The sequence below is a fragment of the Achroia grisella genome, unplaced genomic scaffold, assembly GCF_030625045.1.
Source record: "Achroia grisella isolate CSIRO2021 unplaced genomic scaffold, CSIRO_AGI_Agris_v1 utg413, whole genome shotgun sequence".
NCBI classification, from domain to species: domain Eukaryota; kingdom Metazoa; phylum Arthropoda; class Insecta; order Lepidoptera; family Pyralidae; genus Achroia; species Achroia grisella.
The window spans coordinates 831736-855407 of NW_026712846.1; the positions used below are offsets into that span (position 1 = coordinate 831736).

Here is a 23672-nt window from a genome sequence, read left to right on the forward strand (position 1 = left end):
GAAACACGAATTAATAAAAGAAATGTAGGTGACTTTATGTGCCGCAAAAGTAAAAAGGTAGCCAACTCAGCATAAAGCTACAGATATCTCTGCAGCGCTGAATTCTGTTGGAATGGTAATGGAATTAGCAATGGTAACAATGCCTTCCTTCCACCGGTCGACGGTTCAAGGGGCCTAAATTACGCATTCGTACCCTACAATTTCACTACATATCTGACCCTTTATTGGGACAGATTGGAAAGCAAAACTGCTAAGGTGCAAAATTAGGTAAATACCACATAGGCTTAGACATTTTATCTACTGACGTAGCCTTATTAGACGTGACCTAATAGATAGCACGTGTATATACTTAATTACCTTACGTAGGTACATAGTTCACAAAATGACTGTGCAATAATGGAAGGTTCTTACTTGTAATTGAGTTATTCATTTCAGTTGAGTTTCGATTATGAATTACGAGCAGAGTTTCTAATGCAATATATAATATTCTAATGCTATTGACCGCAGCTGGCCTTTACAGCTTCATCGAATAATAGGAGACGAGTGCAGGTGGCACTGCAGACCCACTTCCGCGGGTTTGCAGTGCTTATCAAGGACTTATGAATGAACCGAAGGCTAACTTCTGCGTGACGGTACTACTTTAGGGTGTAGAGGTGATCGTGCCTCAGTACAGGTCGTCGTAATTTCTCTTCTACTCACTCTTTATTATTCCGTTCTTCTGAAGATCTCTTGCTTTCCCCGTTCTTCTCATTCCACTGAATTTTATCAAAATTTTTTACTTTAACTGGTATCAAGATATGGAACTCGTTACCTGTAACTATCAGAACTGCAGAGTCCGTTTATATTTTTAAGCTACAAGTAAAACAAGTGTTTTAACATTTAAATATTTAAATTTAAATTTCATTCGGTATAATATTTTAATTTATATTTATTTTATTTTATCTATACCTTACTTTAAAATTTATTTACGTACTTTACAATATGTATGTAGTTCATCTAAGTATATCTAATTTAATAAATGATTATTATTATTAACATAAATTTTAATTCATCTTATACTTATTATTATTTTCCTTCATCATTATAGATTTGTTACTTTATTTATTTATTTATAAACTCTTTATTGCACTAATATAATTAATACATATGAATTATACAGAATAATAAATATGGGAGTACAAAAGGCGGTCTTATCGCAAGAAGCAATCTTTTCTCGACAACCTTTAGGTATAGAAAATACATACATACATAGATATTTAAATAATTAACAAAAATTACAAGCAATATATACAATAAACATACATGTATATATAAATATGTAAATATACAAAAATGCAAGTACAAAACAATAATGTCATAGCAAATGAACAAGACACATAGGAAGAAGGAATACAGGAAAATTTTAGTGGAGAGGTAATGGGATTTAACCGAGCTCTAAAAAAATCATTTTCTACTGCTTATTACCTACCTGACCCATATTTAAATCCGTTTACCTAAGGTTGCCTTGAAAAGATTGCTTTCAGCAATAAGTCCGCATTATTGTAACTAAATAATGTGTACTTTAATAAATTAATGTAACAAAATAAATGTAGAAAATTATAGAGGTATCAATATTAAATACAGTGAGCAATCTTTTTGATAGGCTGGTTCTTGATTTCATATATCCAGTCATAAATAAATATCTACCAGATTCTCAACATGGATTCCTTAAAAAGCATTCCACTGTCACCAACTTGACATGCTTTTCTAATTATATCTTGACTAATATGGATAAAGGTGGTCAAGTTGACGTCATTTACATGGATTTCGAGAAAGTATTCGACCGCGTGGATCATTTGATCCTTCTGGGAAAACTCCAAATTCTGGGAATTCATGGAGACTTGCTTAGATGGATTGATTCGTATCTAAACAAACGCTCTCAGGCTGTTGTGATTGGGGGTTATAGATCAGATTTCATTGAGGTACCGTCAGGCATTCCTCAAGGTTCCCACTTAGGACCTCTATTTTATAATGCTTACATATTTGACATTCCCACTTGTCTTACATCTGTAAAACATCTAATGTACGCAGATGACAAAAAAATATTTCTTAAAATTGACAAAATAGAAGAGTGCCTAAATACACAATCTGATCTAAGAGCTCTATTTCGTTATTACTCTGATAATAAAATAACTGTAAATATCAGCAAATGTGAGTGCATCAGTTTTACCAGAAAACCTAACCCTATTACATTTTTATATAATTTTAATGATGTCCCTATAAAGAGATCTAAGGTAGTAAGGGATTTAGGAGTCTATTTAGATAATAAAATGTTATTTTCAGAACATATTGATAAAATTACCAATAAAGCGTATAGAAATCTTGGATTTATAATGAGAAGTAATAAATCTTTTAATGATATTAACACCATAAAAATTGTGTATTACGCTTATGTCAGAAGTACTATCGAGTATGCTAGTACGGTTTGGTCCCCACAGTATAATATTCACAAAGATCGCTTAGAACGTTTACAGAAGATATTTATTAAAAATCTAAATTACCGATTTCGTAAGCCAAATTCAGTTGTTTATAAGGATAACTGTAAACAATACAATATATTGACACTTGATGATAGGCGTAAGCTGAAGGATATCTGTTTAGTGCATGATATAGTAAACGGATGTCTCGATTGTCCAGATTTAGTATCGAGTATATCATACAATGTACCAATTAACCGTTCACGACGCAACGTTCCACCATTGCTACACATACAAAGAGCATACACCAACTACGCAAGGAACGCACCACGAATGCGACTACCGAAGCTATATAACGATGTTTTTAGTGAAATCGATATATTCAGCTTAAAAAAGGTAACATTTAAATCTAATGCTACAAAGTTGTTACTTCGTAGTAAGAAACTAGTAAAATTTGCATAAATTAGATGGTATAAGCATTATATTGTATAAATTAGACTTGTGGATAAACAGAACAATAATATATTAATACTTTAGTGTTGTAATACTGAATATTGTAATTGTGAGAAAACCTTTAATTGGCCTTATTTTTAAGTACATATTATTTGTTATATTTTTGTAATTCGCTGTTGGTTTTTAAAATAAATAAAAAAAAATTGTTGCCGTTTCTTTAGTGTATGTTACAAATAAAGTATATTCTGTCTGTCTATCTAATTCTGACCTGTTTATCTACTTATCCTTTTCTGAGTCAGATATAACATGATAAATTACGTCAATAATTAATTGCCTATATTATTGATGTAGATTAGCATTATGACTTTGGCTCTGACCTGTTTATCAACCGTTTCCATTTAAACTCAGATAATATGATAATTGACACCAATAATTTAATTTAAATTAATTAACATAGGATTTATAGATATATATATATATAGATAACTAAACTGACCCAATAAACGTTATTTTGCTATATAATTAAAGTATTAATATCGATATTAAAAATAGGGCTTTCTGGCAGTATGGTGTAAAATGCGTTGTTGTATGAATATAAATTATTATAAGAATATAAATATGAATATATTAGTATAAAATAAAGTCGCTCTCGCTGTCTGTCAGCTCTGTCTCTGTCTGACGCTGACTGTAATGATAAATTATCTATATGTAATAAGGGTAGCGCATCTCAAAATAAAATATTTTTGACAAAATTATGACCCTATGCATGCTTAAATCTTTAGTTTTGAAGATTTAAGCATATACGCAACTGATTTTGAAGCGGTTTTTTTAATAGACAGAGTGATTCTAGAGGAAGATTTATACATATATTATACATGTACACCCGTGCGAAGCCGGGCCGAATAGCTAGTACTACATAAAATTTTGTTACCAATTATTAACTTTATACAATAAAACTAGTAAGACTAAATCAGAGAATTTTTAAAATCATGCTTTAAATAAAAATATTTTAAAATGAACTTTAAAAATATTTATCCTTGTTTTAGGAAAGAACTGACTCCTGGTATAGAGCTCCTGTTAGTTTGGGAGTCAGGACTGCATCAAACTGTACACTGATGAAGGTTTAAATAAATAAATATGCCATATTCCATGCTTATATTTTATTTCCATATATACAGTACTTTTTATATCACATTGTTTACGCAAATCAAATATAAATAATCATAGAAAATCCTCACATAATTATAAGTCTAATACACTTAGTTTACTTAGAATATAAATGTTTGTATTGTAGGGGAAGAGCCCGCTACTACAAGAAAGTAATTTTGAGGTATTCTTGAGTTGATTTTAACAATGAATTTAACATTAAGTTGAAAGTTAATAATAAATATTATCTTATCTGTGGTAATACTCTAACAATTCTCGTCCTTGTAATAAAAGCTATTGATTAATAGATTTTGTATATTTTTATTTTGAAATATGATATAACTTTACGCCTGTACTATACATAGGGTTCTCATAAGCATTATCAACTGTGGACGGCGTTGCGGTCATCTGTGTGGAACAGACCCATTGTATATTCACTTTAAGATATTACTACTTCTACATACTTAGTATTTTTTATAAAAAATATATTTAAATATCACATTACAGCATATTATTGTATGGTTAAGCTAACATACTGATCATAATAGTAACAGCGAGTGTGGTCGTACTTAAAACTGCAATGTTAGCTGAATCTTTTTCGTCGCTGACATCAGAGCTTTCATCACTATTACTGGATTCTCCGCTCTGTTCAGGGCTACTTGTCGTTTCGCCGCTCACTTCCCCGCTCACTTCCCCGCTAGTCAGTATATCATCTAGATTATCTTCAACGAAACCGTGTTCAAAGAATTGCGTGAACTCCGGAAGTCTTCGCGCGGTCCATGCCAAATTAGACCTTGTAGTCTCTACCGTTCTCTTCACGTTATTGTATACTGATTCTCTAATGATTTCTCTATTGTCATCTAGCCACGTCTCGAACTGTAAAAAAAAATATTTATTTATTTATTAAAACTTTAATGCACATAATTGAAAGTACATATTGCGAACTTAACACCATGCGGCATTATCTACCAGTCAACCATGGGTGGTGCAGAGAATAATTGTTGGCGGTGCAAATATAAAAAATATATTAAACGATACACATAAAAACATATATGAATAAATAACTACATATATATATACATACATAAACCATACATAAATACATATTTAATAACCTGACAATGAAATATCATGTACTGCCACTAATAATGGAATAAAAAAAATGTAAAAATAAAAAACAATGAGAAAACAGGACACAGGAAATGTTACAATTTTAAATAATGTTCCCGTAATTTACGTTTGAAAGAAAATCTACTCGTAGAAATTCTTACTTTAAAACTTTCTCGTTTAGTGCTCATTATTAATTATGCCTGCGTTATGGGCCGGGTCATTGGGCTCCCTAAAATATGATCGAGCGCAGTGATGGCTGGCTCATACGTAATACTCGTGAACGAGTGCCGCTTGTAGGGACTGGTCTGCTCTAATCACTACGACTGTTTTAATCCTATTGTGTATTTATCTGAAGCTAATAAATTAGCGGTAGCTGGTGGTTTGTATTCGCACGTTAAAAGAGCAACACGCAAGTATCTTTCTCATTCTTCTTGTGTTGAGACAGCTTTCCGAAAGAAAAAATTATGTGATAACTAATGTGCTTCAACTTTATTTGAATAAATGATTTTTTATTCTTAATAATTTTATGGTAAATGAAGTATGGTATATATTTATAGTAATAAGTCAGCAAGTGACAGCGGCTAGTGCGGCCTAGTCAAACGTCAAGAGAGGTTTCTTTGCCATAAAATAATTCGTAATAAGCCATAAGCCCTTCTACTATATTAATAATATAAAAAAAAATGTTATGTTAATGAGTGGTAACACTAACCTAGACAAAAACTACAAAACTAATTGGTTTTTGAAAGTAATTTCCCTACAAACAATTCCATTCAAACTTGGATCGAAACTACAACGGCCACAGCTATTCAAACCTCTAGCGGTGCCCTCAGAATAGTCCTATCTGTCAGACAGGAGGTTGCTTTCACACCTTTATAACTTGCCTCTCCGATTGATCCCCCGTCCATTTCAAACGGGGATTGGTCGACGGTCTGAGCCGAGGTTGGCCTACCCATAAGTCCTTCCGCGGGTTCGTAGTGCCATCTGCACTCGCCCCCAATCGTCTAATGTAGCTGTAAAAGCCAGCTGCGGCCAACAGCATTAGAGTAGTCCGAAATTAAAAGCTTCATAACTGTGTCTTTCAAACTTAAATCATCTGTTAATCTTAAGAAGCAGACACGTGAATGCGATCAAATTTTGATTAAAAATCGATCATTTACATAAAATCGATAAACCCTTTTGGCGACAGATAAAAAATTCTAATCACTGACATTGGTATCTAAATTGACGGGTTTCGCAAATAGAAAGGTATAAAGTATGTTTGATATATACAAATGAAATTACTTTCGATAACTAATGCATACACCACACTAATATTATTAATATAAAAGTGTGTCTGTGTGTATTTATCTGTTAAATATTCACGACTAAACGGATGGACGGAACTTAATGAAAGTATTGAAGTTAAAAAAAGCATACCAAGTTGCAGTAGTCTCATGTAATTTAGTCATATGACGGCCTCAGTGGTCTACGCTTTATTTTCAATAGTCGCAGGTTCGATACCTCGCATGATGGAAAAAAATGTATTCATGAGTATGATTGTTTGTACTCATATTGATCTGAGTGATATCTATGCATATTACTATTGTAGCGAACTCCTTGATAAGATTTTATACAACTTTTAAATTTTGTAATAATATTCTTTGACATATTCATTCTATTATATATCGCTGTCATACTGGTCGCATTATTTAATCTCCGTATTTTCCTCATTAAAACTCTCAGCACCTCTCACTCATTAGACACATTTGATACCTCCGCTTCAACTACGCGTTTAAAATAAAGTATCTAAGTATTTCTATTGTTTGTTTAGTAGCCAGAATACAAGCTCTGATTAGCTTGGCACTAGATGGCGCTGTGTGTATTTATTTTTTTAATATGTCCAGGATTATATTTATATTATAGTATACCAGCAATATTTATTGTTAACGCAAGGCGCCAAATGTATAAATTGTATAAATCGAGAGGCTATTTACATGAATAGAAAAAGAAATACAAATTTATCTTTATTGAAATAAACTCAATATAATCTATAGTTAGTTGGGTCTTAATATGAATAATTTTATAGTAAAATAGCTGTAAAAGGGAATGAAAGTATTTTCAGACGAATTTGTGGATAATTTCGTCTGAACATACTTTCATCCCCTTCCAGATAATACTGAGTGAATTATCTAACTATCTGTCTATATATTTATGTCAAATTTCATTACGATCTGTTTAGCCGTTTAGTCGTAAAATATAACATACAGATAGGTAAACACACTTTTTAAATTTATAATGTTAGTATGGATATATAGAAAGAATGATAGATGTAAATACCTCAGCTATATCCTCTTGTGTTAAAAGACGGTTAGCAATTGAATTCAATGGTGTCTGTAAGCTTCCAAATCTGAAAAAAAACAAATTATTTTTATCTGTATAATATTCATCTGCAGATAGATATTAATTTTGCCATGTGTTTGTTCAATTTTTAGTGTCCAGTGATGATGCATATTGTTTTTACCCAGTTTATTGGAGCATTGACTCGAGTAGCCCCTTGTTAGGGCTTTTAAATGAACTAATCCTGACATATTCTGCCAATGGCTCAGTGCTTTCTCGAATAATAATTAATTTATTAATATTAAGTAATTTTTAAAATATTAAAATTAACATACGTTTCATCAACAGCCTCGTAATTTTGTTTGAGCCATTCAAAAACTCTTAGAGTGTTGATTTCGTTTCCGGTGACTGCGCTGTTGTAGGCAGTTGTATAATCTTGAGGTCTAATGTCATCATTACCACTGACGATGGCAAACAGGAACTTCTCCAAGCTATCTTGATCAGTGGTACATCCTGCATTTTCTATCATAACCGCCTTCTCGCTTGCAAGGTCTTCTTCAATGTACCGTTCCCAGAAGAGATCAAAATCTTCAGCAGTACCAGTTCTTAAGCCAACACAGTATACCCACGGACGCAAATTTGCGGGGATGCTGGAAAAATAAGTATAATTATATCTGTAACTTAAAGAGTTTATATGAAGGCGTCAATAACTACCTTTGGGGGAAGGGTTTTGTGAGTAAAATGGTTTGATGATCTTATTGCCAGCAATGTACCCTGTCAGATGAACATCGACGCGGTTCATCCTGGAAATCATCGTGATAAATTCTTGGTGAATTTGTCACGATGGGCTAACTGACTAATGTCAGTTATTATGCTCATCTTATCACCCTCCTCTGGTGCCCCGACAGCATAAACTATTAGCGCAGGTGGACACCATTCCATTATCATCTATGCAAAAAAAACAAAATTTACACGGCACGTTCATTCACGCGAGATCAGGAGCGCGCGCAATTTAGCGCAGGAAAATCATTCTTGAGTGATTGAACCATATGTTTCATATCATTTCACTTTCTTTCATTTTTTAGGTTTTATTTTCCAAAGACATGTTTAAAATTTGTAAATTATCAATTATTAACTAATATAATTATTTCTTTGAAGACGCTGAAGCAAGTAGGATTGAAGGACGCGTTTTTACATGCTTATTCTTTCCTGCTTTAAAGCTGTTTCGCGCCTGAAACAGCATACATGTAAAGGCAGCTATCAAATACAGATTTAATACTTATAGAGATAAGTAAAATATATTGTTAACATTACGAAATATTTCCGACTTTTCTGCTAATCCAAGAGATAGTCCAGTAAAATTTTTAATTAAACAATAATGTGATCAGTTTTGGCGCAATATATAAACGTGAATAATAATATTCAGAAAGAAATAGTGATTTAAGTTGACGAGAAAGGAATAAAAAAATTAAAAAAAGGATTTAGACGCCTTTTTTCGAAATAACTCGATAACAACAACAACAACAACAACAGCAGCAGAGAATGAAAAAATAAGGAGGACCTGTTTTGTGCAGATTTGTATTCTTTACATCTTTAATTTAAACCATTTTTCAAATTTCTTACCGTTCTTGAGTTATTTAAAAAAAAAAGCGTTTTTCAATCCAGTTTTTAATTATTACATCTCTTTCCCGTCAACTTAAATCAAAATTTCTTTCTGAATATTATTATTCACGTATTTGCGGCCTTATTTTCATCATGATTTGATTTAAAATTTTACTGGACTAAGATGACGTCAGGCTCGCTTGGATTATTGGATTTATTAGAGATGCTTCAAATGTAGTCTTGATTAAATTAATGGTTAAATAGGTTAGCTTCCAATACTGTATTGGTAAAATACAAAAAAAATCGTCACGGTTGTTATGCCAGACGAGTTAGTCATTATTAAATGCCGATGTTGTGCTAATTGGCATTGCCCCCACACACATATCATTGATTATATTTGAATCCAACATGGAAGGGGCAAGTTTACCGCCCGCCCTCTCTCGGTCTAATTTTTGATTTGATATAAGTTTTTGTTTTACATTGTCACTCACAAATAATTTTTATGATGGCAGCAAAATTCGAAATAACAAACGCTTGGGCTCGTAATTCAGGCTAATATGCTAAACCACTGGATCTCGACGCTTTGAGGTCAAGAATACCGCCGTCTCTCGAAGTTAATTTTTGGTTTGATATAAGTCTTTGCTTTGCCGTAGTCGCTCAGAAATATTTTTTATGGTGTCCGCAAAACTTGAACTTGGGCTCTTAAGAAAAACTCAAAAGAATAACTCACTAAAAACTTTTTGGCGTAATTCAGGCTGGTAAACCACTCTCTGACAAAATAAATAATAATAATAAACCTGGACGATTCACACAGCATCATCTAGTCCCAAGCTAAGCAGAGTTTATGGTACTAGACAACTGATATAAATACATATATATTTTCCTTTTCTGAATACATACACAATATATATGTACATGGAAAATAGCAAAACCGATACAAACAATCATACTCATGAATACAAATGTTTGTGCTGTGCGAGGAATCGAACCCGCGACCATCGGAAGTAAAACGGTGTGCTTAACCGATAGACCACCGAGGCCGTCATCAAATGCTAAAATTATTAAATTTCTTCACTTACAATTCACCCTGTATCCACGCAGCGAATTTTGTTTTAGCCGCATTTATACACCCGTCTTGTCCAGTGTTACACAGGAACCTCATGACGTACATCCGCAGCAAGTCATCCATGTATTCGCCATCATTCGGCTCCTCGTATCCAAGACGTTCAACAACAGCTTCACTGAGTTCGTTGATGACTCTCTATTTATTAAGACATTAAAAAAAGTAGCTGTTACTGACGTCATTCGTCTCGTAAGCTGATCTGCTTAAACTTTCATTCAATATTTAAGCCCTACCAGATCATTTTTTTAGATAAAAAACATGTAACTACATAAGTATTCTTAATTTTGTACAATCTATGAATCTATTTTTACGTCAAATATCATTACAATCCGTTCAAGTATTTATTCGTGAAAATACTAAAAACAAGCAGACACACAGACAAATATTTTTGCCTTTATTGTCCAAGTATGAATTAATCCCAAACTATACAGAGTTTGTACTATGTGTAGAAATACTTAAATACATTTATACATAAATAACATTTAAAAAACACTCCGACTAATATAAGCAACCATATTCATTAACTTATATGTTTGTATCGTGTGAGAATCGAACTATACTAGACAACTGATGGAAATACTTAAATACCTTTTCTTTGTTTAATTACTTACACAATGTGTAAATTATTCAGATCAAACAAACACCTATAATAAACGCAAATGGGGTATCGAACCCACCAGCGTCGGTACTAAAGCGATATGCAAACTCGTTAGACCAGCGAGGTCATCACATGTTGCAAAGTACTGTGCTAATGACATAAGTATTATGTAACTTGCATAGCAGATACTAAGATCTCATTCTTCCATATCCTGTATTGACTGCCTTGTCTCAACTTTCAGCCGAATTTCACTTCTTACAATATAAGTTGCTGGAAAAGGTGAGGCAAAATACTTCGTACAAAGTATACATCGATAAAATGATGAAATTAAACTATTAATACCTACATATAGGTCATTTAAATCGTCCGGTTCGCTTGCTAGTCTTCTAATCAAAAAGTTGAATCCACTGATAGCGGCAATCCAAGGGGCATATTCATCTTCGTATTCTAGGAAAGAGAGAATATTCCATGCTCTCTCATACCGCATCCTTCCCGCTCTGGCTAGTGCGAAAACGTCATCCACAATCTATGTATAATCACATAATAATTGTATACAAAGGTATATGTTACTCTATTCTAATCTATTCTGTTCTAATAATAAACAAATGTTATTCTATATCTATGACAGTTATACAGAATTGAATAATCGAAAGATATAAATACTCGATATAGTATCAGGAAAGCTAGTACCTATATATACAGTATCCATATTCTTGAACTCATAATTGTCTAATTATGTCTCATATATGCAATGTGCCACGTGTCATGTCACCTTCTCTACTTTGTAACAACTGTTGTAAAAAAAACCAAACAAGTGCAAATATATAAGAAATTTACCATAGCACGATTGTATTCGTGAATTTTAAGTCTTTCGTCTGATCGTAACGCCCGTGTAATCAGTGCCCAGTTGGTATCATCGTATGTTACTCTATAGAAACCTGGAATAAAAATAATACATAAAATCCGGCTCGAAGGACCAAAGACTAAGTAAACACTTGAACTGCTGAGAATCTGCGTGGCTAGTCAATTTTATATTTAACGTACACTTATAAATAAACAATAATAAGCAAAAAAATCTTTCATGGAGGTAATTTTTTTGTACTATATTTTGCCGTATTGTCCAGTTCAATATACAGATTCAATTGAGAAGAACTGGCAAGAAACTTTTATTAAAATTTATTTGATTGAAAAACGAGTTTATTTACATTGTGTACTCATGTAGGTGTCTATGTCTATTATTAAATGAAAATCGCATACATAAACAACTATTGCCATGCACGCTTGTTATTCAAGTAATCGTTCAGTGAGTAATAATAGTGGCTTTGCTCAGTAAATGTGAATGTTTTGAATTTATTTCGATTCCTGGCACACATTTGTATACATTTATATGTTTGTTTGTGTGACAATCTGTAAATATGACTTAGTAGATGTATTGAGATATTTTAGTGCATGAAGATAATAATTAAAAAAATTAACACTTACCAGCCTGTTGCTTATTGAAGATGACCCACTCTAAACCACTTGTGCCTCTCTCGATGATATTGGCCTGATTGGTGATGATTTGCGAAGGCTTCAAATCTTTAAAATCCACATCTCCACCTCTTGTCCAAGTTATTGGGACATGCCAATTGCTTGGGAATCTACTAATGCCCGATTCTCTTTCCCAACGTGCCTAAAATTTATATTGAAATTCATTGGAGGAGTGACTTTCTTCCAACCATAGCACAATATTTCAAACAAAAAAATCGTTATAATCTCGGTTCATTTGTTTAGGATGCAAATTGGGTAGAGAGTTACTACCCGTTTTGCATCCTAAACGAATGGGCCATTATTGTAACGATACCCGTGTCTGTGTGTTGGAAACAGAAGAAAACGGAACAGACTTGAATACTAATATATTTTATGTTACCTGAGTAACAATCATAGTTCCAGTGCGTTGGTCAATCGTAACAGTCAACAAAGGATAACCGGCCTTTAGAGTCCAAGTTTCGAAGTATTTCTCAATTGTTATGCCATTGTAAGCATCCAAAATACGTGTATTGACGGCTACTTCGTCTAAAGCGTTAAAAAGATCATGAGGTTCAGCTACATCGAATGCCCTGTTATTGAAGAGAAGGGATTTATTAGTAATAAAGACTATTGTTACTTCTACTATTCCTAGCAATGGACCCTGTCAAGTTATCACTAGAAAATATCTTGAAAGCCTGGTGATTATACCACGCTAAATGACCTAATTTTTGGTCATCATATCTTCTTCCACCGGTGCTCCGCTAGCGAACACCATTCAATTGTCATCTATTCAAAATATTGCTAGAGAGAGGAGACTATCAGCAATGGGAACTGAACTCATTGCTAGTAATAGCAAATTATGATATATTTATGATAAATGCAGTTCATTCACACAAAATACAATGAAAAATTGTAGTACCTTCTCTTTAGGTATAATCTTAGACCGTCTCTAAAGGGTTCCTCTCCCATTAAGTGTCGTGTCATGCGAAGTATGCAAGCCCCCTTCGCATATGTTATTGTAGAGAAATGGCTGCTGACAGACGAAGGACTATTCACGGTTGGATTGGTTAGAGGGTGGGCAGTATTGTCGTCGGAATCAGAAAACAAAGCCTGGTGCAATTGCTCCACGATAAATCTCGTGTCGTATCCGAGGTCTTTCTCTACCTAAAAAAATGATGTCATGTTCTATTATAATTGACTTAGTTCATGGATATTTGGTTGGGCCGAGAGTGGTAAAGATGAGTGTTGACGTACGTTGGCAAAAGGATCCCTTAAACCTACACCCAGAACAGAAGTTCCAGGTATTACTCAGAGTTCCCTTTGTGCCACATTGATGGACCCGGCACCTGTATGGTGAATCCATGGAATGCTAAGAAGTTCGTTTCTAGGTAATTTCAAAGAAGATTTTTGTTTCATTTTTTTTGCAATCAAGCAGCTTGCTTTGTAAGTTGACTTCCGATTTGAAGAATGAGATAAGATAGTCATATTTTTGATATCTTAGCCCCTTAACATGTGATGAAGTGACGGTCGTGGTGCTGTTCATGCAGATAAGCCACGGTTCCCAATTCCCGTCAGGTAGGTCAAAGTCTTTCTAAAAGTCGTGAGTACCTCAGTCTCACATAATCAGTTGCCAAGTAACTTTCCTTATAGGCTGTGTTTCAGTTGTAGAGTTAAATTAAACAATGATAATACAGAACAACAGCAATACTGCTTAGTCCTCTATAATGGCAACACAATCAAGAGTACACATGATAACGTGATGTCCGGAGTACTGTTAAAGTAAATAATATATTCTATATATAAACATTTTAAATTTGCATAAATACTAACATGTCCAGTTAGATAGTATTGGTAATGTCTAGCAAAACCTTCGTTCAACCACAGATTATCCCACCAAGCACAAGTGACAAGGTTTCCAAACCACATGTGGGTGACTTCATGAGATACAATGTTGGCGACACGCTGCTTGTAGAAGTGATTTGAGTTTAGAGGATCATATAATATTAATGCTTCTCTGTAAGAAAGAAAGATAATAATAATTATGTATGTACACATATTATGGATACGAATATTAATCAACGATTTATTATATCTATATCAGTATAAATTTAATACTTGGTGTAGTAAACAAAGGTTACGTCTATATGTCTAAAGATAAAGTCTCTATTTCATAAAATACTAGCTCCTCGCCCCGGCTTTGCCCGGTGTACATGTATTATACATATAAACCTTCCTCTTGAATCACTCTATCTATTAAAAAAAACCGCTTTAAAATCCGTTGCGTAGTTTTAAAGATTTAAGCATACGTAGGGACGGATAGACAGCGACAGCGACTTTGTTTTATACTATGTAATAATGATATATCAGCTATCAGAAATCGCAAAGTTTGGGTACATATTATAAATACAATTATGTATTATTTTTAATTACAGAATCTTCTCAAAATTTATACAAAAATCCATAAGCTGTACCATATTCAATCGCCACCACTGTTAGCGGTCTAGTCAAAAGTTATTTAATGGACAAGGAGAGTCAATTAAAGTACTAATTTACACATGTATATTCCGGACACATGCCCCTCTAATGAACAGAATTTAGAAAAAATATGTAAGCTTAAAAATAGACATAAACAAAAACACTTTACAAATTTGAGACCTACCTGTAAGTCAAAAGACCCCAGTTTTCCATAGCCCCGGCTGAGAAGTCGGGAATAGCGGCTTGTTTCATATCAAGTTTGTACGCCATGTCATAATAGTTTATGTCGGTGAATTCTTCCATCGCATCGAGGAGTTTCAAACCGATCTCGAGAGACCAATCCCCAGTAGTGCCTGCGTTGTCTCGTGCGTATATATGAAATGGTCTATCCTCATCATTATTACTAGCAATCCTTTCGTAATGTGATACTATAAAAGCTAGTAAATATGTGGACGTGTATGGAGTTGTGTAAAAAGTTTCAGCTACTTTACCCGGATACGTGCTGCAACAGATATTAAAACATTAATAATAATAATAGTGAAATTACAGGGTACAGAGACATGACTATAAGTATACTGCCATATCCCATATAGGTCAATCGCCCAGTGAATTTTCGAGTAGTGTGTTTGTGTTGTATCAATCAATAGAAGGATCGTCAAATTGGTGTAATGGTTCTGATGCGTACTGTCATACAAATTAAGCTCTCTATCTCCCTGTCTCTCTTTTAAAATATTAGAAAAGCTAAAACGACCACAGTATACAACAGTAACAGTAGAAAAAAAATTTACCTTGTATCAGTTTGCTTTATAGGAGTATTAGACAAAGTTGGCTTGAAATCCGGATCTCTAACGATAGTAATGTCGAACGATGATTTAAACCCAGGTTCATCGTAACAGGGGAATGCTAAACGAGCATTACCAGGTTGGAACTGCGTTGTGCCCATCCATCTATAAAACAATATAAACATTATTAATTATATCTTTATTATTTTCTGTATCTGATTAATATTTTTTTATAGCACAGGAGACAAAAGAGCATGCGGCTCACCCGCAACACCAGGGAAATTGCAAGTGCGTTGTCGGCCTAAAAGGCCAACTTATTCTTAGGAATAAGTTATTTACTTGAAGGTTTCAACAATATATCGGTTCGGAATTACTATTGCTGGAAAGTGATTCCACAGTGTGGTTGTGCGTGACAAAAAGTTTCTAGAAAACTGCACTGTGGAGGACCGCTATTTATCCAGATGATCAGGATGATATTATGAATAAGAAATAATAAATAACCCTGCACAATTAACACAGCGTCATCTAGTTCCAAGGTAAGCAGAGCTTGTGTTATGGGTACTAGACAACTGATAGAAATACTTAGATACTTTTTTTGTAAATACATATATAATATACATAGAAAATAACCAGACCGATACAAACAATTATAGTCATGAATACAAATGTTTGCAGAATCAGAGGATAGGTAGTAAAGCGGTGTGCTGAACCGCTGGACTACCGAGGCCGTCGAAATATATATATATACATGTCTATTTTTTAGATAAAGTGTTAAATATTATTTTGTTTTTGTATATTTGTCACTAGATGGCGCTGTTCAAGAACGCGTTATATTTTCGTTTTTGATTTAGTTATAGGACCGTTTATTAAGTAAACTGATTTTTACCGGTGTTATTTTATTATTGTAGTAATTGCGATGCCATTATACTTTTGTCTTGAAATAGTGTTTTATTTCTCCTGACTTTAAAGTTGACGTTATTTTTCTCAACGGAGATTGTAACATAAAGTTATTTTATGGGAATATAACTTTAGGTATGGAAATTAGCAATAAATGTTATAATATACGAAAAGATTTTTTGGATCTACCTTTTAATGAATTCAAAAAGTGTATAAATACTAATCGAATAAAAATTACTACCTATTACTACATATTTAAACGATTATTTGGGAGACAATCTTATATGGCATTAGTTGTTCAGACAAAGGACTCCATTCATATTTTAAATGTATGGAGTCCTTGTCTGAATGTTGGACATATACATAACTTGCATATATCATCATCATCATCATTGCAGCCCGGAACACGTCCACTGCTGTACATAGGCCTCCCCCAAAGATCTCCACGACGTTCGGTCCTGCGCTGCTCGCATCCAATGCCTTCATAAACTTGCATATATACATATACATGCATATAAATATACATATAAATGCTATGTAATATTTACGGATTGAAACTCGCTAAAAAAATTATAACTATAAAAATTGTAGTTTGGTTTCTTGCCAGTTCTCAACTGAAGTACCTAGCCGACCGGTAGGGATTGTGACAAAAATATTTGTGTAAGAGTTCGAAAGTTCCTATAGTATGTTTGGAATGAACTGTCTTTCGAGGCACAGGATTTCCTATTTCCAACGCTTTCTACTGATCCTGATCTATTTGTCATTCATTCTGATCATCATCATCATCTGATGATGATCTAAATATATATAACTCAAAGGTGACTGACATAGTGAAGTATCAACGCACAGCCCAAACTACTAGACGGATCGGGCTGAAATTTGGCATGCAGGTAGATGTTATGACGTAGGCATCCGCTAAGAAAGGATTTTGATTAATTCTACCCCCAAGGGGATAAAATAGGAGATGAAATTTTGTATGAAACTTTGTCAATTTTAAACCGATCGGGCTGAGAGTTTGCATGCATAAAGCTACAATAACGTAGGCATCCCCTAAGAAAGGATTTTGATAAATTCCACCCCTAAGGAGATAAATTAACGCTGGCGAAGCCGCAGGCAAACAACGGTTTGTTTCTCGACCAATATACTATAGGATGATATATATATGGGTTATTATTATTTTAGTTTAGTTATTATCCAGCGGCGATACTTACTTGGAATGCATACATGTATACATAATAGTAAACATAATAGCATTCTATATTTGAATTTTTCAAATGCATGAATTATGTTTGTATTATATACTTTACAAACACTATACAAAGTATTCAAACCTTCCTTTTTATAATGTTATTATTATTAGCATAGATTAATAATACAGTACCAAAAGGACAATCCCGCAGAAATGCCGCCTACTGGCGACATCTAAATTCAAAATTATTTATTCCTCCCTCTAAAATCACCCCACATTTTTATATGTCAAAAAATAAATAAATAAAAAGGACCTAAAGATCACTTCACACTGGTATATTGAATATACATATTATTCAACATATTTATATAGAAATTGTTGTTGCATATATATGACATATATATATGCAAGATTATATCAATAAAAATTAACCTCGATTTAAATTATAAAAATGATAAAAAAATAAGATTAAATTAGAAAATTTAATCGATAATACTATTGAACTCGATAGTAATCTAGATAATTTAGTACAAATAATCATAATAAATGAAAAAGACAGATCCCAGTTCTAATTGGGTTTTTACTGCCAATTTATTTTTATTAATTTACTGATACGTGGCAATCGTCCTCTATATGTATAAATGAACCTCTGATTTTTTATTTTTATTTCTCTCCTGTGTGTCAGTCACATTATTATGTGACATGCATGGTACCCCTCATGTGAGTTCCGAAGCGCTAAGTTATTATCCATACTCTATAATTTCATCGCCTTATCCTTTAACCCGAAATACTTACAACCAGCTTGGTGGTAGAAAAAGACAAGCCGTATATTCCACGCGGACGATTTTTTTATACGGACGATTATTTATACACACAAACAAACTCCATTTATCCTGCCTATATACATTCATTCATTAAGCATTTATCCTGTACAATATATACTTGATGGCTACATAGATGAGACTGAAGCACCCAAGTAGACCACTTGGGACAAAGTCAACCAGTCTATAACTATGATAGAAAGCATAATAAATTTAGAGAGAGACAATTAAATTATGAAGCAAAATTGCTTTGCTTTTTAGTTTACATTATGGTTATTAGTTCTTACCTTCTTCCAGAAGTGTCATTGTAGAAGCTTCTGTAAAATCCTGACATGCCAGTCTGAATATTACCAGTAAATTTCACAGTTGCTGTATAATTTCGACCTTGAAGTAATGGTATAGATGGATTTATCCTCAAGAAATCATAAACAGGATCACAAAATAAAGCTTCAGTATCTGGAGAATCTCTACTACTCCAAGAAAGCCCTTCCGCATCCTCTGTTTCTACACTGGCTTCGTGGATAGTCATATCTTTGCAGTGTAAAACAATTTCAGTGACATCTTCTTCAGTGACTTCCAGATTTATATTCACATTACCATTAAAGGTGAAGTTATTTTGACCGTCAGGCGCATTCTCAAAATAGGGTTCTAAAGTTAATACGTAGTGGTGGGGCTTAGTGGATGTGGGCAGTCGATAAGCTGGATTTCTTAAGTGTTCATTAAAGGTTTCCCATTCTTCTTCGATTGAGTATATTGGACTTTTAGATGTGATGCCCTGAATAAGGGCGATCCCCGCCAAAAGGAATAACCAGCGGAAACCCTGTAAAAATACTTTATTAACTTTGAGAACATTAAAGCGTCATCTAAATTTGTTAAATACTAACGGAATCCGGAATTGCACGCCCGTGGTGTTCGACATAACAATCTACTGTTAACAATTTACCTTAATTATCAATATAAAATAAGATAACTATAACAATAGTTTGTTATATTTTTTGTAGTCTGATTGAAATAGAAGAAAGATTATATTTTAAGTGAGTTTACCATTACAGTACTGAAAATCGTATACAAATCGGTTGGGCCGTTTGCGAGTTTGCACTCACTCCAAAAAATGCATATTTCACAGCTGATAAGACCCAGGTAAAAATACATTCAACGGTATCCAAGAGATAACTCTAACTAAATTTTTTTAGGGTTAATTATAGTCTAATTAACCCTAAATCATTAAGCAATTTAGGGTTTTAGGCTTATATAAATATGCAACCTAAATGCATATATAATACATATGTAAATGTAAAAGAAATAGTAAGTGCTCCTGTAAAATATGCTAACATAACATAAAATTTTTTTAAACACTAATGTATCACATATTTGTGATGCCAAGCAACTTTGTTATATAAGCTGTATTTCATTTATATGGTCGGATTATTCAGTGAAATTACTGGATAAAAGGCATGAGGTGTTAGTCCTTCGGAATGGTGAATGGAATCCATAAGTTATCTCAGGAGTCACATGATAATGTGATGTCTGTAGTACTCTGTATATTGGCGACGGTAATCATTTACCATCAAATGGGTAGTAGCTTAAAAATATGAAACATAATGCATGTTATCGGTCTGTAAAACTATTTAATAAATTACCGAGTGACTTGATAGATGATCTTTATAATGGCAATTTATAAATAATATTGAACTAAATTTAAAATTTAAAACAATAAAAAAAAATCGAATCTTAAATATGATTAAAAAAATATTTTACTCCATTGATGATTTTGTTATTGAACGACAGATAATGTAGCTTAATTTATAAATTACTAACTACCGGTATGTGCACATGGTGTACAATGTACATACATTATACATATAAACCTTCCTCTTGAATCGCTCTATCTATTAAAAAAATGCGTTGCGTAGTTTTAAAGATTCAAGCATACATAGAGACAGACAGCGACAGGGACTTTGTTTATGATTGATTGATGTAAAATGATGATTATTAATTTTTTATTCATACATTTTGTATCCTCGAATTTCTTAGTTATTATTAATATTATAGGGGGTTATTGTTATTCTTAATTTATGAATATTTGGACATTGTTATGATTTTAGATTTATAAATAATTATATATTTTTAATTCGACACAATAGTTATTATTAAGAATTAAAAAAAAAGATATTAACATCAACAAATGTACGTACCATAGTATTGCTGGAAATACAATAATAAATTATTGCAAATATTTTAGACAATTATAATATAACATAATCTATTTATCTGGTACATTTTAAGACTTAAATGATGTTAGAGATATGAAATTATCTAGACATTAGCTATATAGATTACTGCGAATCGATATGTGCATATAAACCGTATCTTCATATAATATAATAATAATAATAACCTAGAACATCGAAGAAATTCGGGAATATAAAATGTATGAATAAACAATAATAATCTCAGGACAATTGACACAGCGCCATTTAGACCCAAGTTAAGCTAGCTAAAGCTTGTGTTATGGGTACTAGATAACTGATACAAATACATATATATATTTAACTTACGTAAATACGTACATATTATACATAGAAAATACCCATACCGATAAAAGCATTCATACCCATCAATACAAATGTTAGTGGCGTGCGAGAAATCGAACCCGCGACCATCAGAAGGAAGGCGGAGTGCTAAACCACTAGACTACCGAGGCCGTCAAAACGTTATATATATTATATACATACTAGCTGTGCCAGTGGTTTTACCCGCGTGAAATTTATAACTTATGTGTTATTCTAATGTCTAAGCTACTACTATACTATAAAGTTTCATCAAAATCCGTTCAGTAGTTTTTGCGTGAAAGAGTAACAAACATCCATTCATACTCACAAAATTTCGCGTTTATAATATTAATAAAATATATATGTACGTAACGTGTAAAAATAACGAGCAACCCAATAAAAATACTTATTGTATTGAAGAATATATTATGCGCTAGATTATCACTTGGTTATCAATTTTTTAAAATAAACTTTTTATTGGTACAGGAATTAAAATTATATTATTAGCAATGTCAGTAGATAATAATAGGTTGAGAATGAATTTAGGTCAGTTAGCGAATTCCTTAATAATTGACTACGTGGTTTGTTTGCTGTTCCAAAGGGGATGAACTGTCTGCTAGTCGGCGCGACCGATAAGGTGGTCGTTGATGATAAATAAATAGTAAAATAAATAAATCTCCCTGGACATTAATACAGCGGTAATTAATATATATATAATTACAAGAGCCAACAGAATATCATCGCTGCAGATTAATCTGTGGAGTTATGCTGAGTTGGATGCCTCTTCATCTTAGCGACACAAAAAGCCATCTCCATTTTTTAATTTGTAAAATGTATATTTCTGTCAATTATATATGTGTTCGTAATTGATGAATAAAGCATTTTTCTATCTATCTATATACGTATAAGTATAGTACAGCTGACAACGCAATAAAAATAACATTAAAATATTTTATTAATATTTATTTGTATTATATAATATACAATACATTTCTATTCTAAATTATGTGTATGGTAACATAATTTAGAATAGAAAAGAAAATATATATAAAAGTTAGTTTCATATCTGCAGGAAAATCATTGTTTTCGTAGATTAGTAATAAAATAGAAATATAAATATTTTTTATAAATAAACTTAATGTAATTTTTAAATAGTCGCATTTCTTTTATTTGCCTCTTATTCGGAACGCAGACTCATCACAAAAATAATGAGCAACTTGCGTGTTGCTCTTTTAAATACAGAATTACTAATTCATTATTAATTAATTTTTGAGAATTTTGTGTTAATACAAACTGTCAAATAGCAAAGTTGACGTGAGTAAATGAATAGTTACTCGAATAACAAAATAAATCAGTCACAGTAATCAGAGACAATTGAAACGATTATTACGCGTTGAACGAAGTCGCTGGGCTTCATATTGCCTGATCGTTGCCTGGTAATTTCCCTATTTTATCTTATCTTACTATATTATTGCGTACATAGATTCGATTTTGTATAACCATGAAATCGATGGATCGAACAAGGTTTCCATTGTAGTGTTTGTATCGAACGTCGATGTCGAACCACTTAGCTTGAGGCGAGACTACGCTTTGCTTCGTGTGTTCTACCGAATATACAGCGGACTGTGTTCTGAGGAATTGTTCGATATGATATCTACGGCTACCTTTTACTACCACAACGCTCGCCATCGGCAGGGAATTCATCTCCACACGCTAGAACCTAAGTGGTCACAGACAGTGCGGTTTCAGTGGCGCTTCCTCCCGTGTACACTTAGATTGTGGAATTAACTACCTGCCGAGGTTTTCTCACGAGACTACAGCATGGGGTTTTTCAAGAAGGATATATTAAGGTTAGGTTTCTTAAGGGTCAGCAACGCGCACGTGACACCCCTCAGGTATTTTAGGTGCCTCAGGTGTCCCAGGTGTCCATAGGCTACTGTAAGCAATAACATCAGATGGGCCGTATGCTTATTTGCCACCATCGTAGTATAAAAAAATGTTGTCCTTTGCTTGTCCTGGTTGTCTGTAAGAGATTGCTTTAAGCGATAAGACCGCTTTTGTTTGCATATCCTTCTTTTTTAATTTCCTTTTTGTAATTATTTGTTTCTTTTATGCACAATAAAGAGTTTTATTATTATTATTACTTTCGGTTCGTTAAATTCAAAGACAAAACATACTATGTATAATATAAGTGTATAACCAACCAACTTATAACTTTAATGTATTTTATTCCACCGAAATGGATTGAGGACATACGCATGAAGTGTATCACGGTTCCCACATGATGACGTGATGTCTGTAATGTTGTTCATGTATACTATATAAGTATATACGTGTATGTATATATTTTATTGATTGTTATTTCATTCACGTGAAAGAAATATTATTTCGGCATTTTGTTGACGGCCTATTTGGTCTAGCGGTTTAGCATAGCCGTTTATTTCTGACGGTCGCAGGTTCTATTCCTCGCACGGTACAAATATTGTATACATGATGAGTATGATTGTTTGTATGGGTCTGGGTAATACCCAGTTTTTTTCTATGTATATTATGTATGACTGTATGTATTTACAAAAAAATCTAAATATTTATATCAGTTGTCTAGTAGCCACTACACAAGCTCTGTTTACCGTGGGACTAGCT

The 23672-nt window shown here is 33.1% G+C and overlaps 1 protein-coding gene across 1 annotated transcript; it reads right to left on the minus strand.

Annotated features, from left to right (window-relative positions):
* Positions 1-4577: 4577 nt before the first annotated feature.
* LOC131844757 (membrane alanyl aminopeptidase-like) lies at positions 4578-22446 on the minus strand. Its single transcript, XM_059193718.1, has 15 exons — positions 22420-22446; positions 18765-19297; positions 15577-15735; positions 14973-15290; positions 14144-14327; positions 13233-13477; positions 12714-12903; positions 12287-12476; positions 11642-11742; positions 11151-11330; positions 10163-10344; positions 8335-8337; positions 7817-8131; positions 7482-7551; positions 4578-4931 (listed from the first exon to the last, which is right to left on the minus strand). Exons 1-15 carry the CDS (start codon positions 22444-22446, stop codon positions 4578-4580), a joined length of 3051 nt encoding a protein of 1016 aa, XP_059049701.1.
* Between the last annotated feature and the right edge of the window lie 1226 nt (positions 22447-23672).

Excerpts from the sequence above, each read along its gene's own strand:
- LOC131844757 (XM_059193718.1), bottom strand. The coding sequence starts at position 22,446 with ATGAAGCCCAGCGACTTCGTTCAACGC. Across the intron at positions 11,743-12,286 it reads CTTCAATAAGCAACAGGCTG|GTTTCTATAGAGTAACATAC; the intron begins GTAAGTGTTAAT and ends TTTTTATTCCAG. Across the intron at positions 10,345-11,150 it reads ACGATTTAAATGACCTATAT|AGAGTCATCAACGAACTCAG; the intron begins GTAGGTATTAAT and ends CTTAATAAATAG.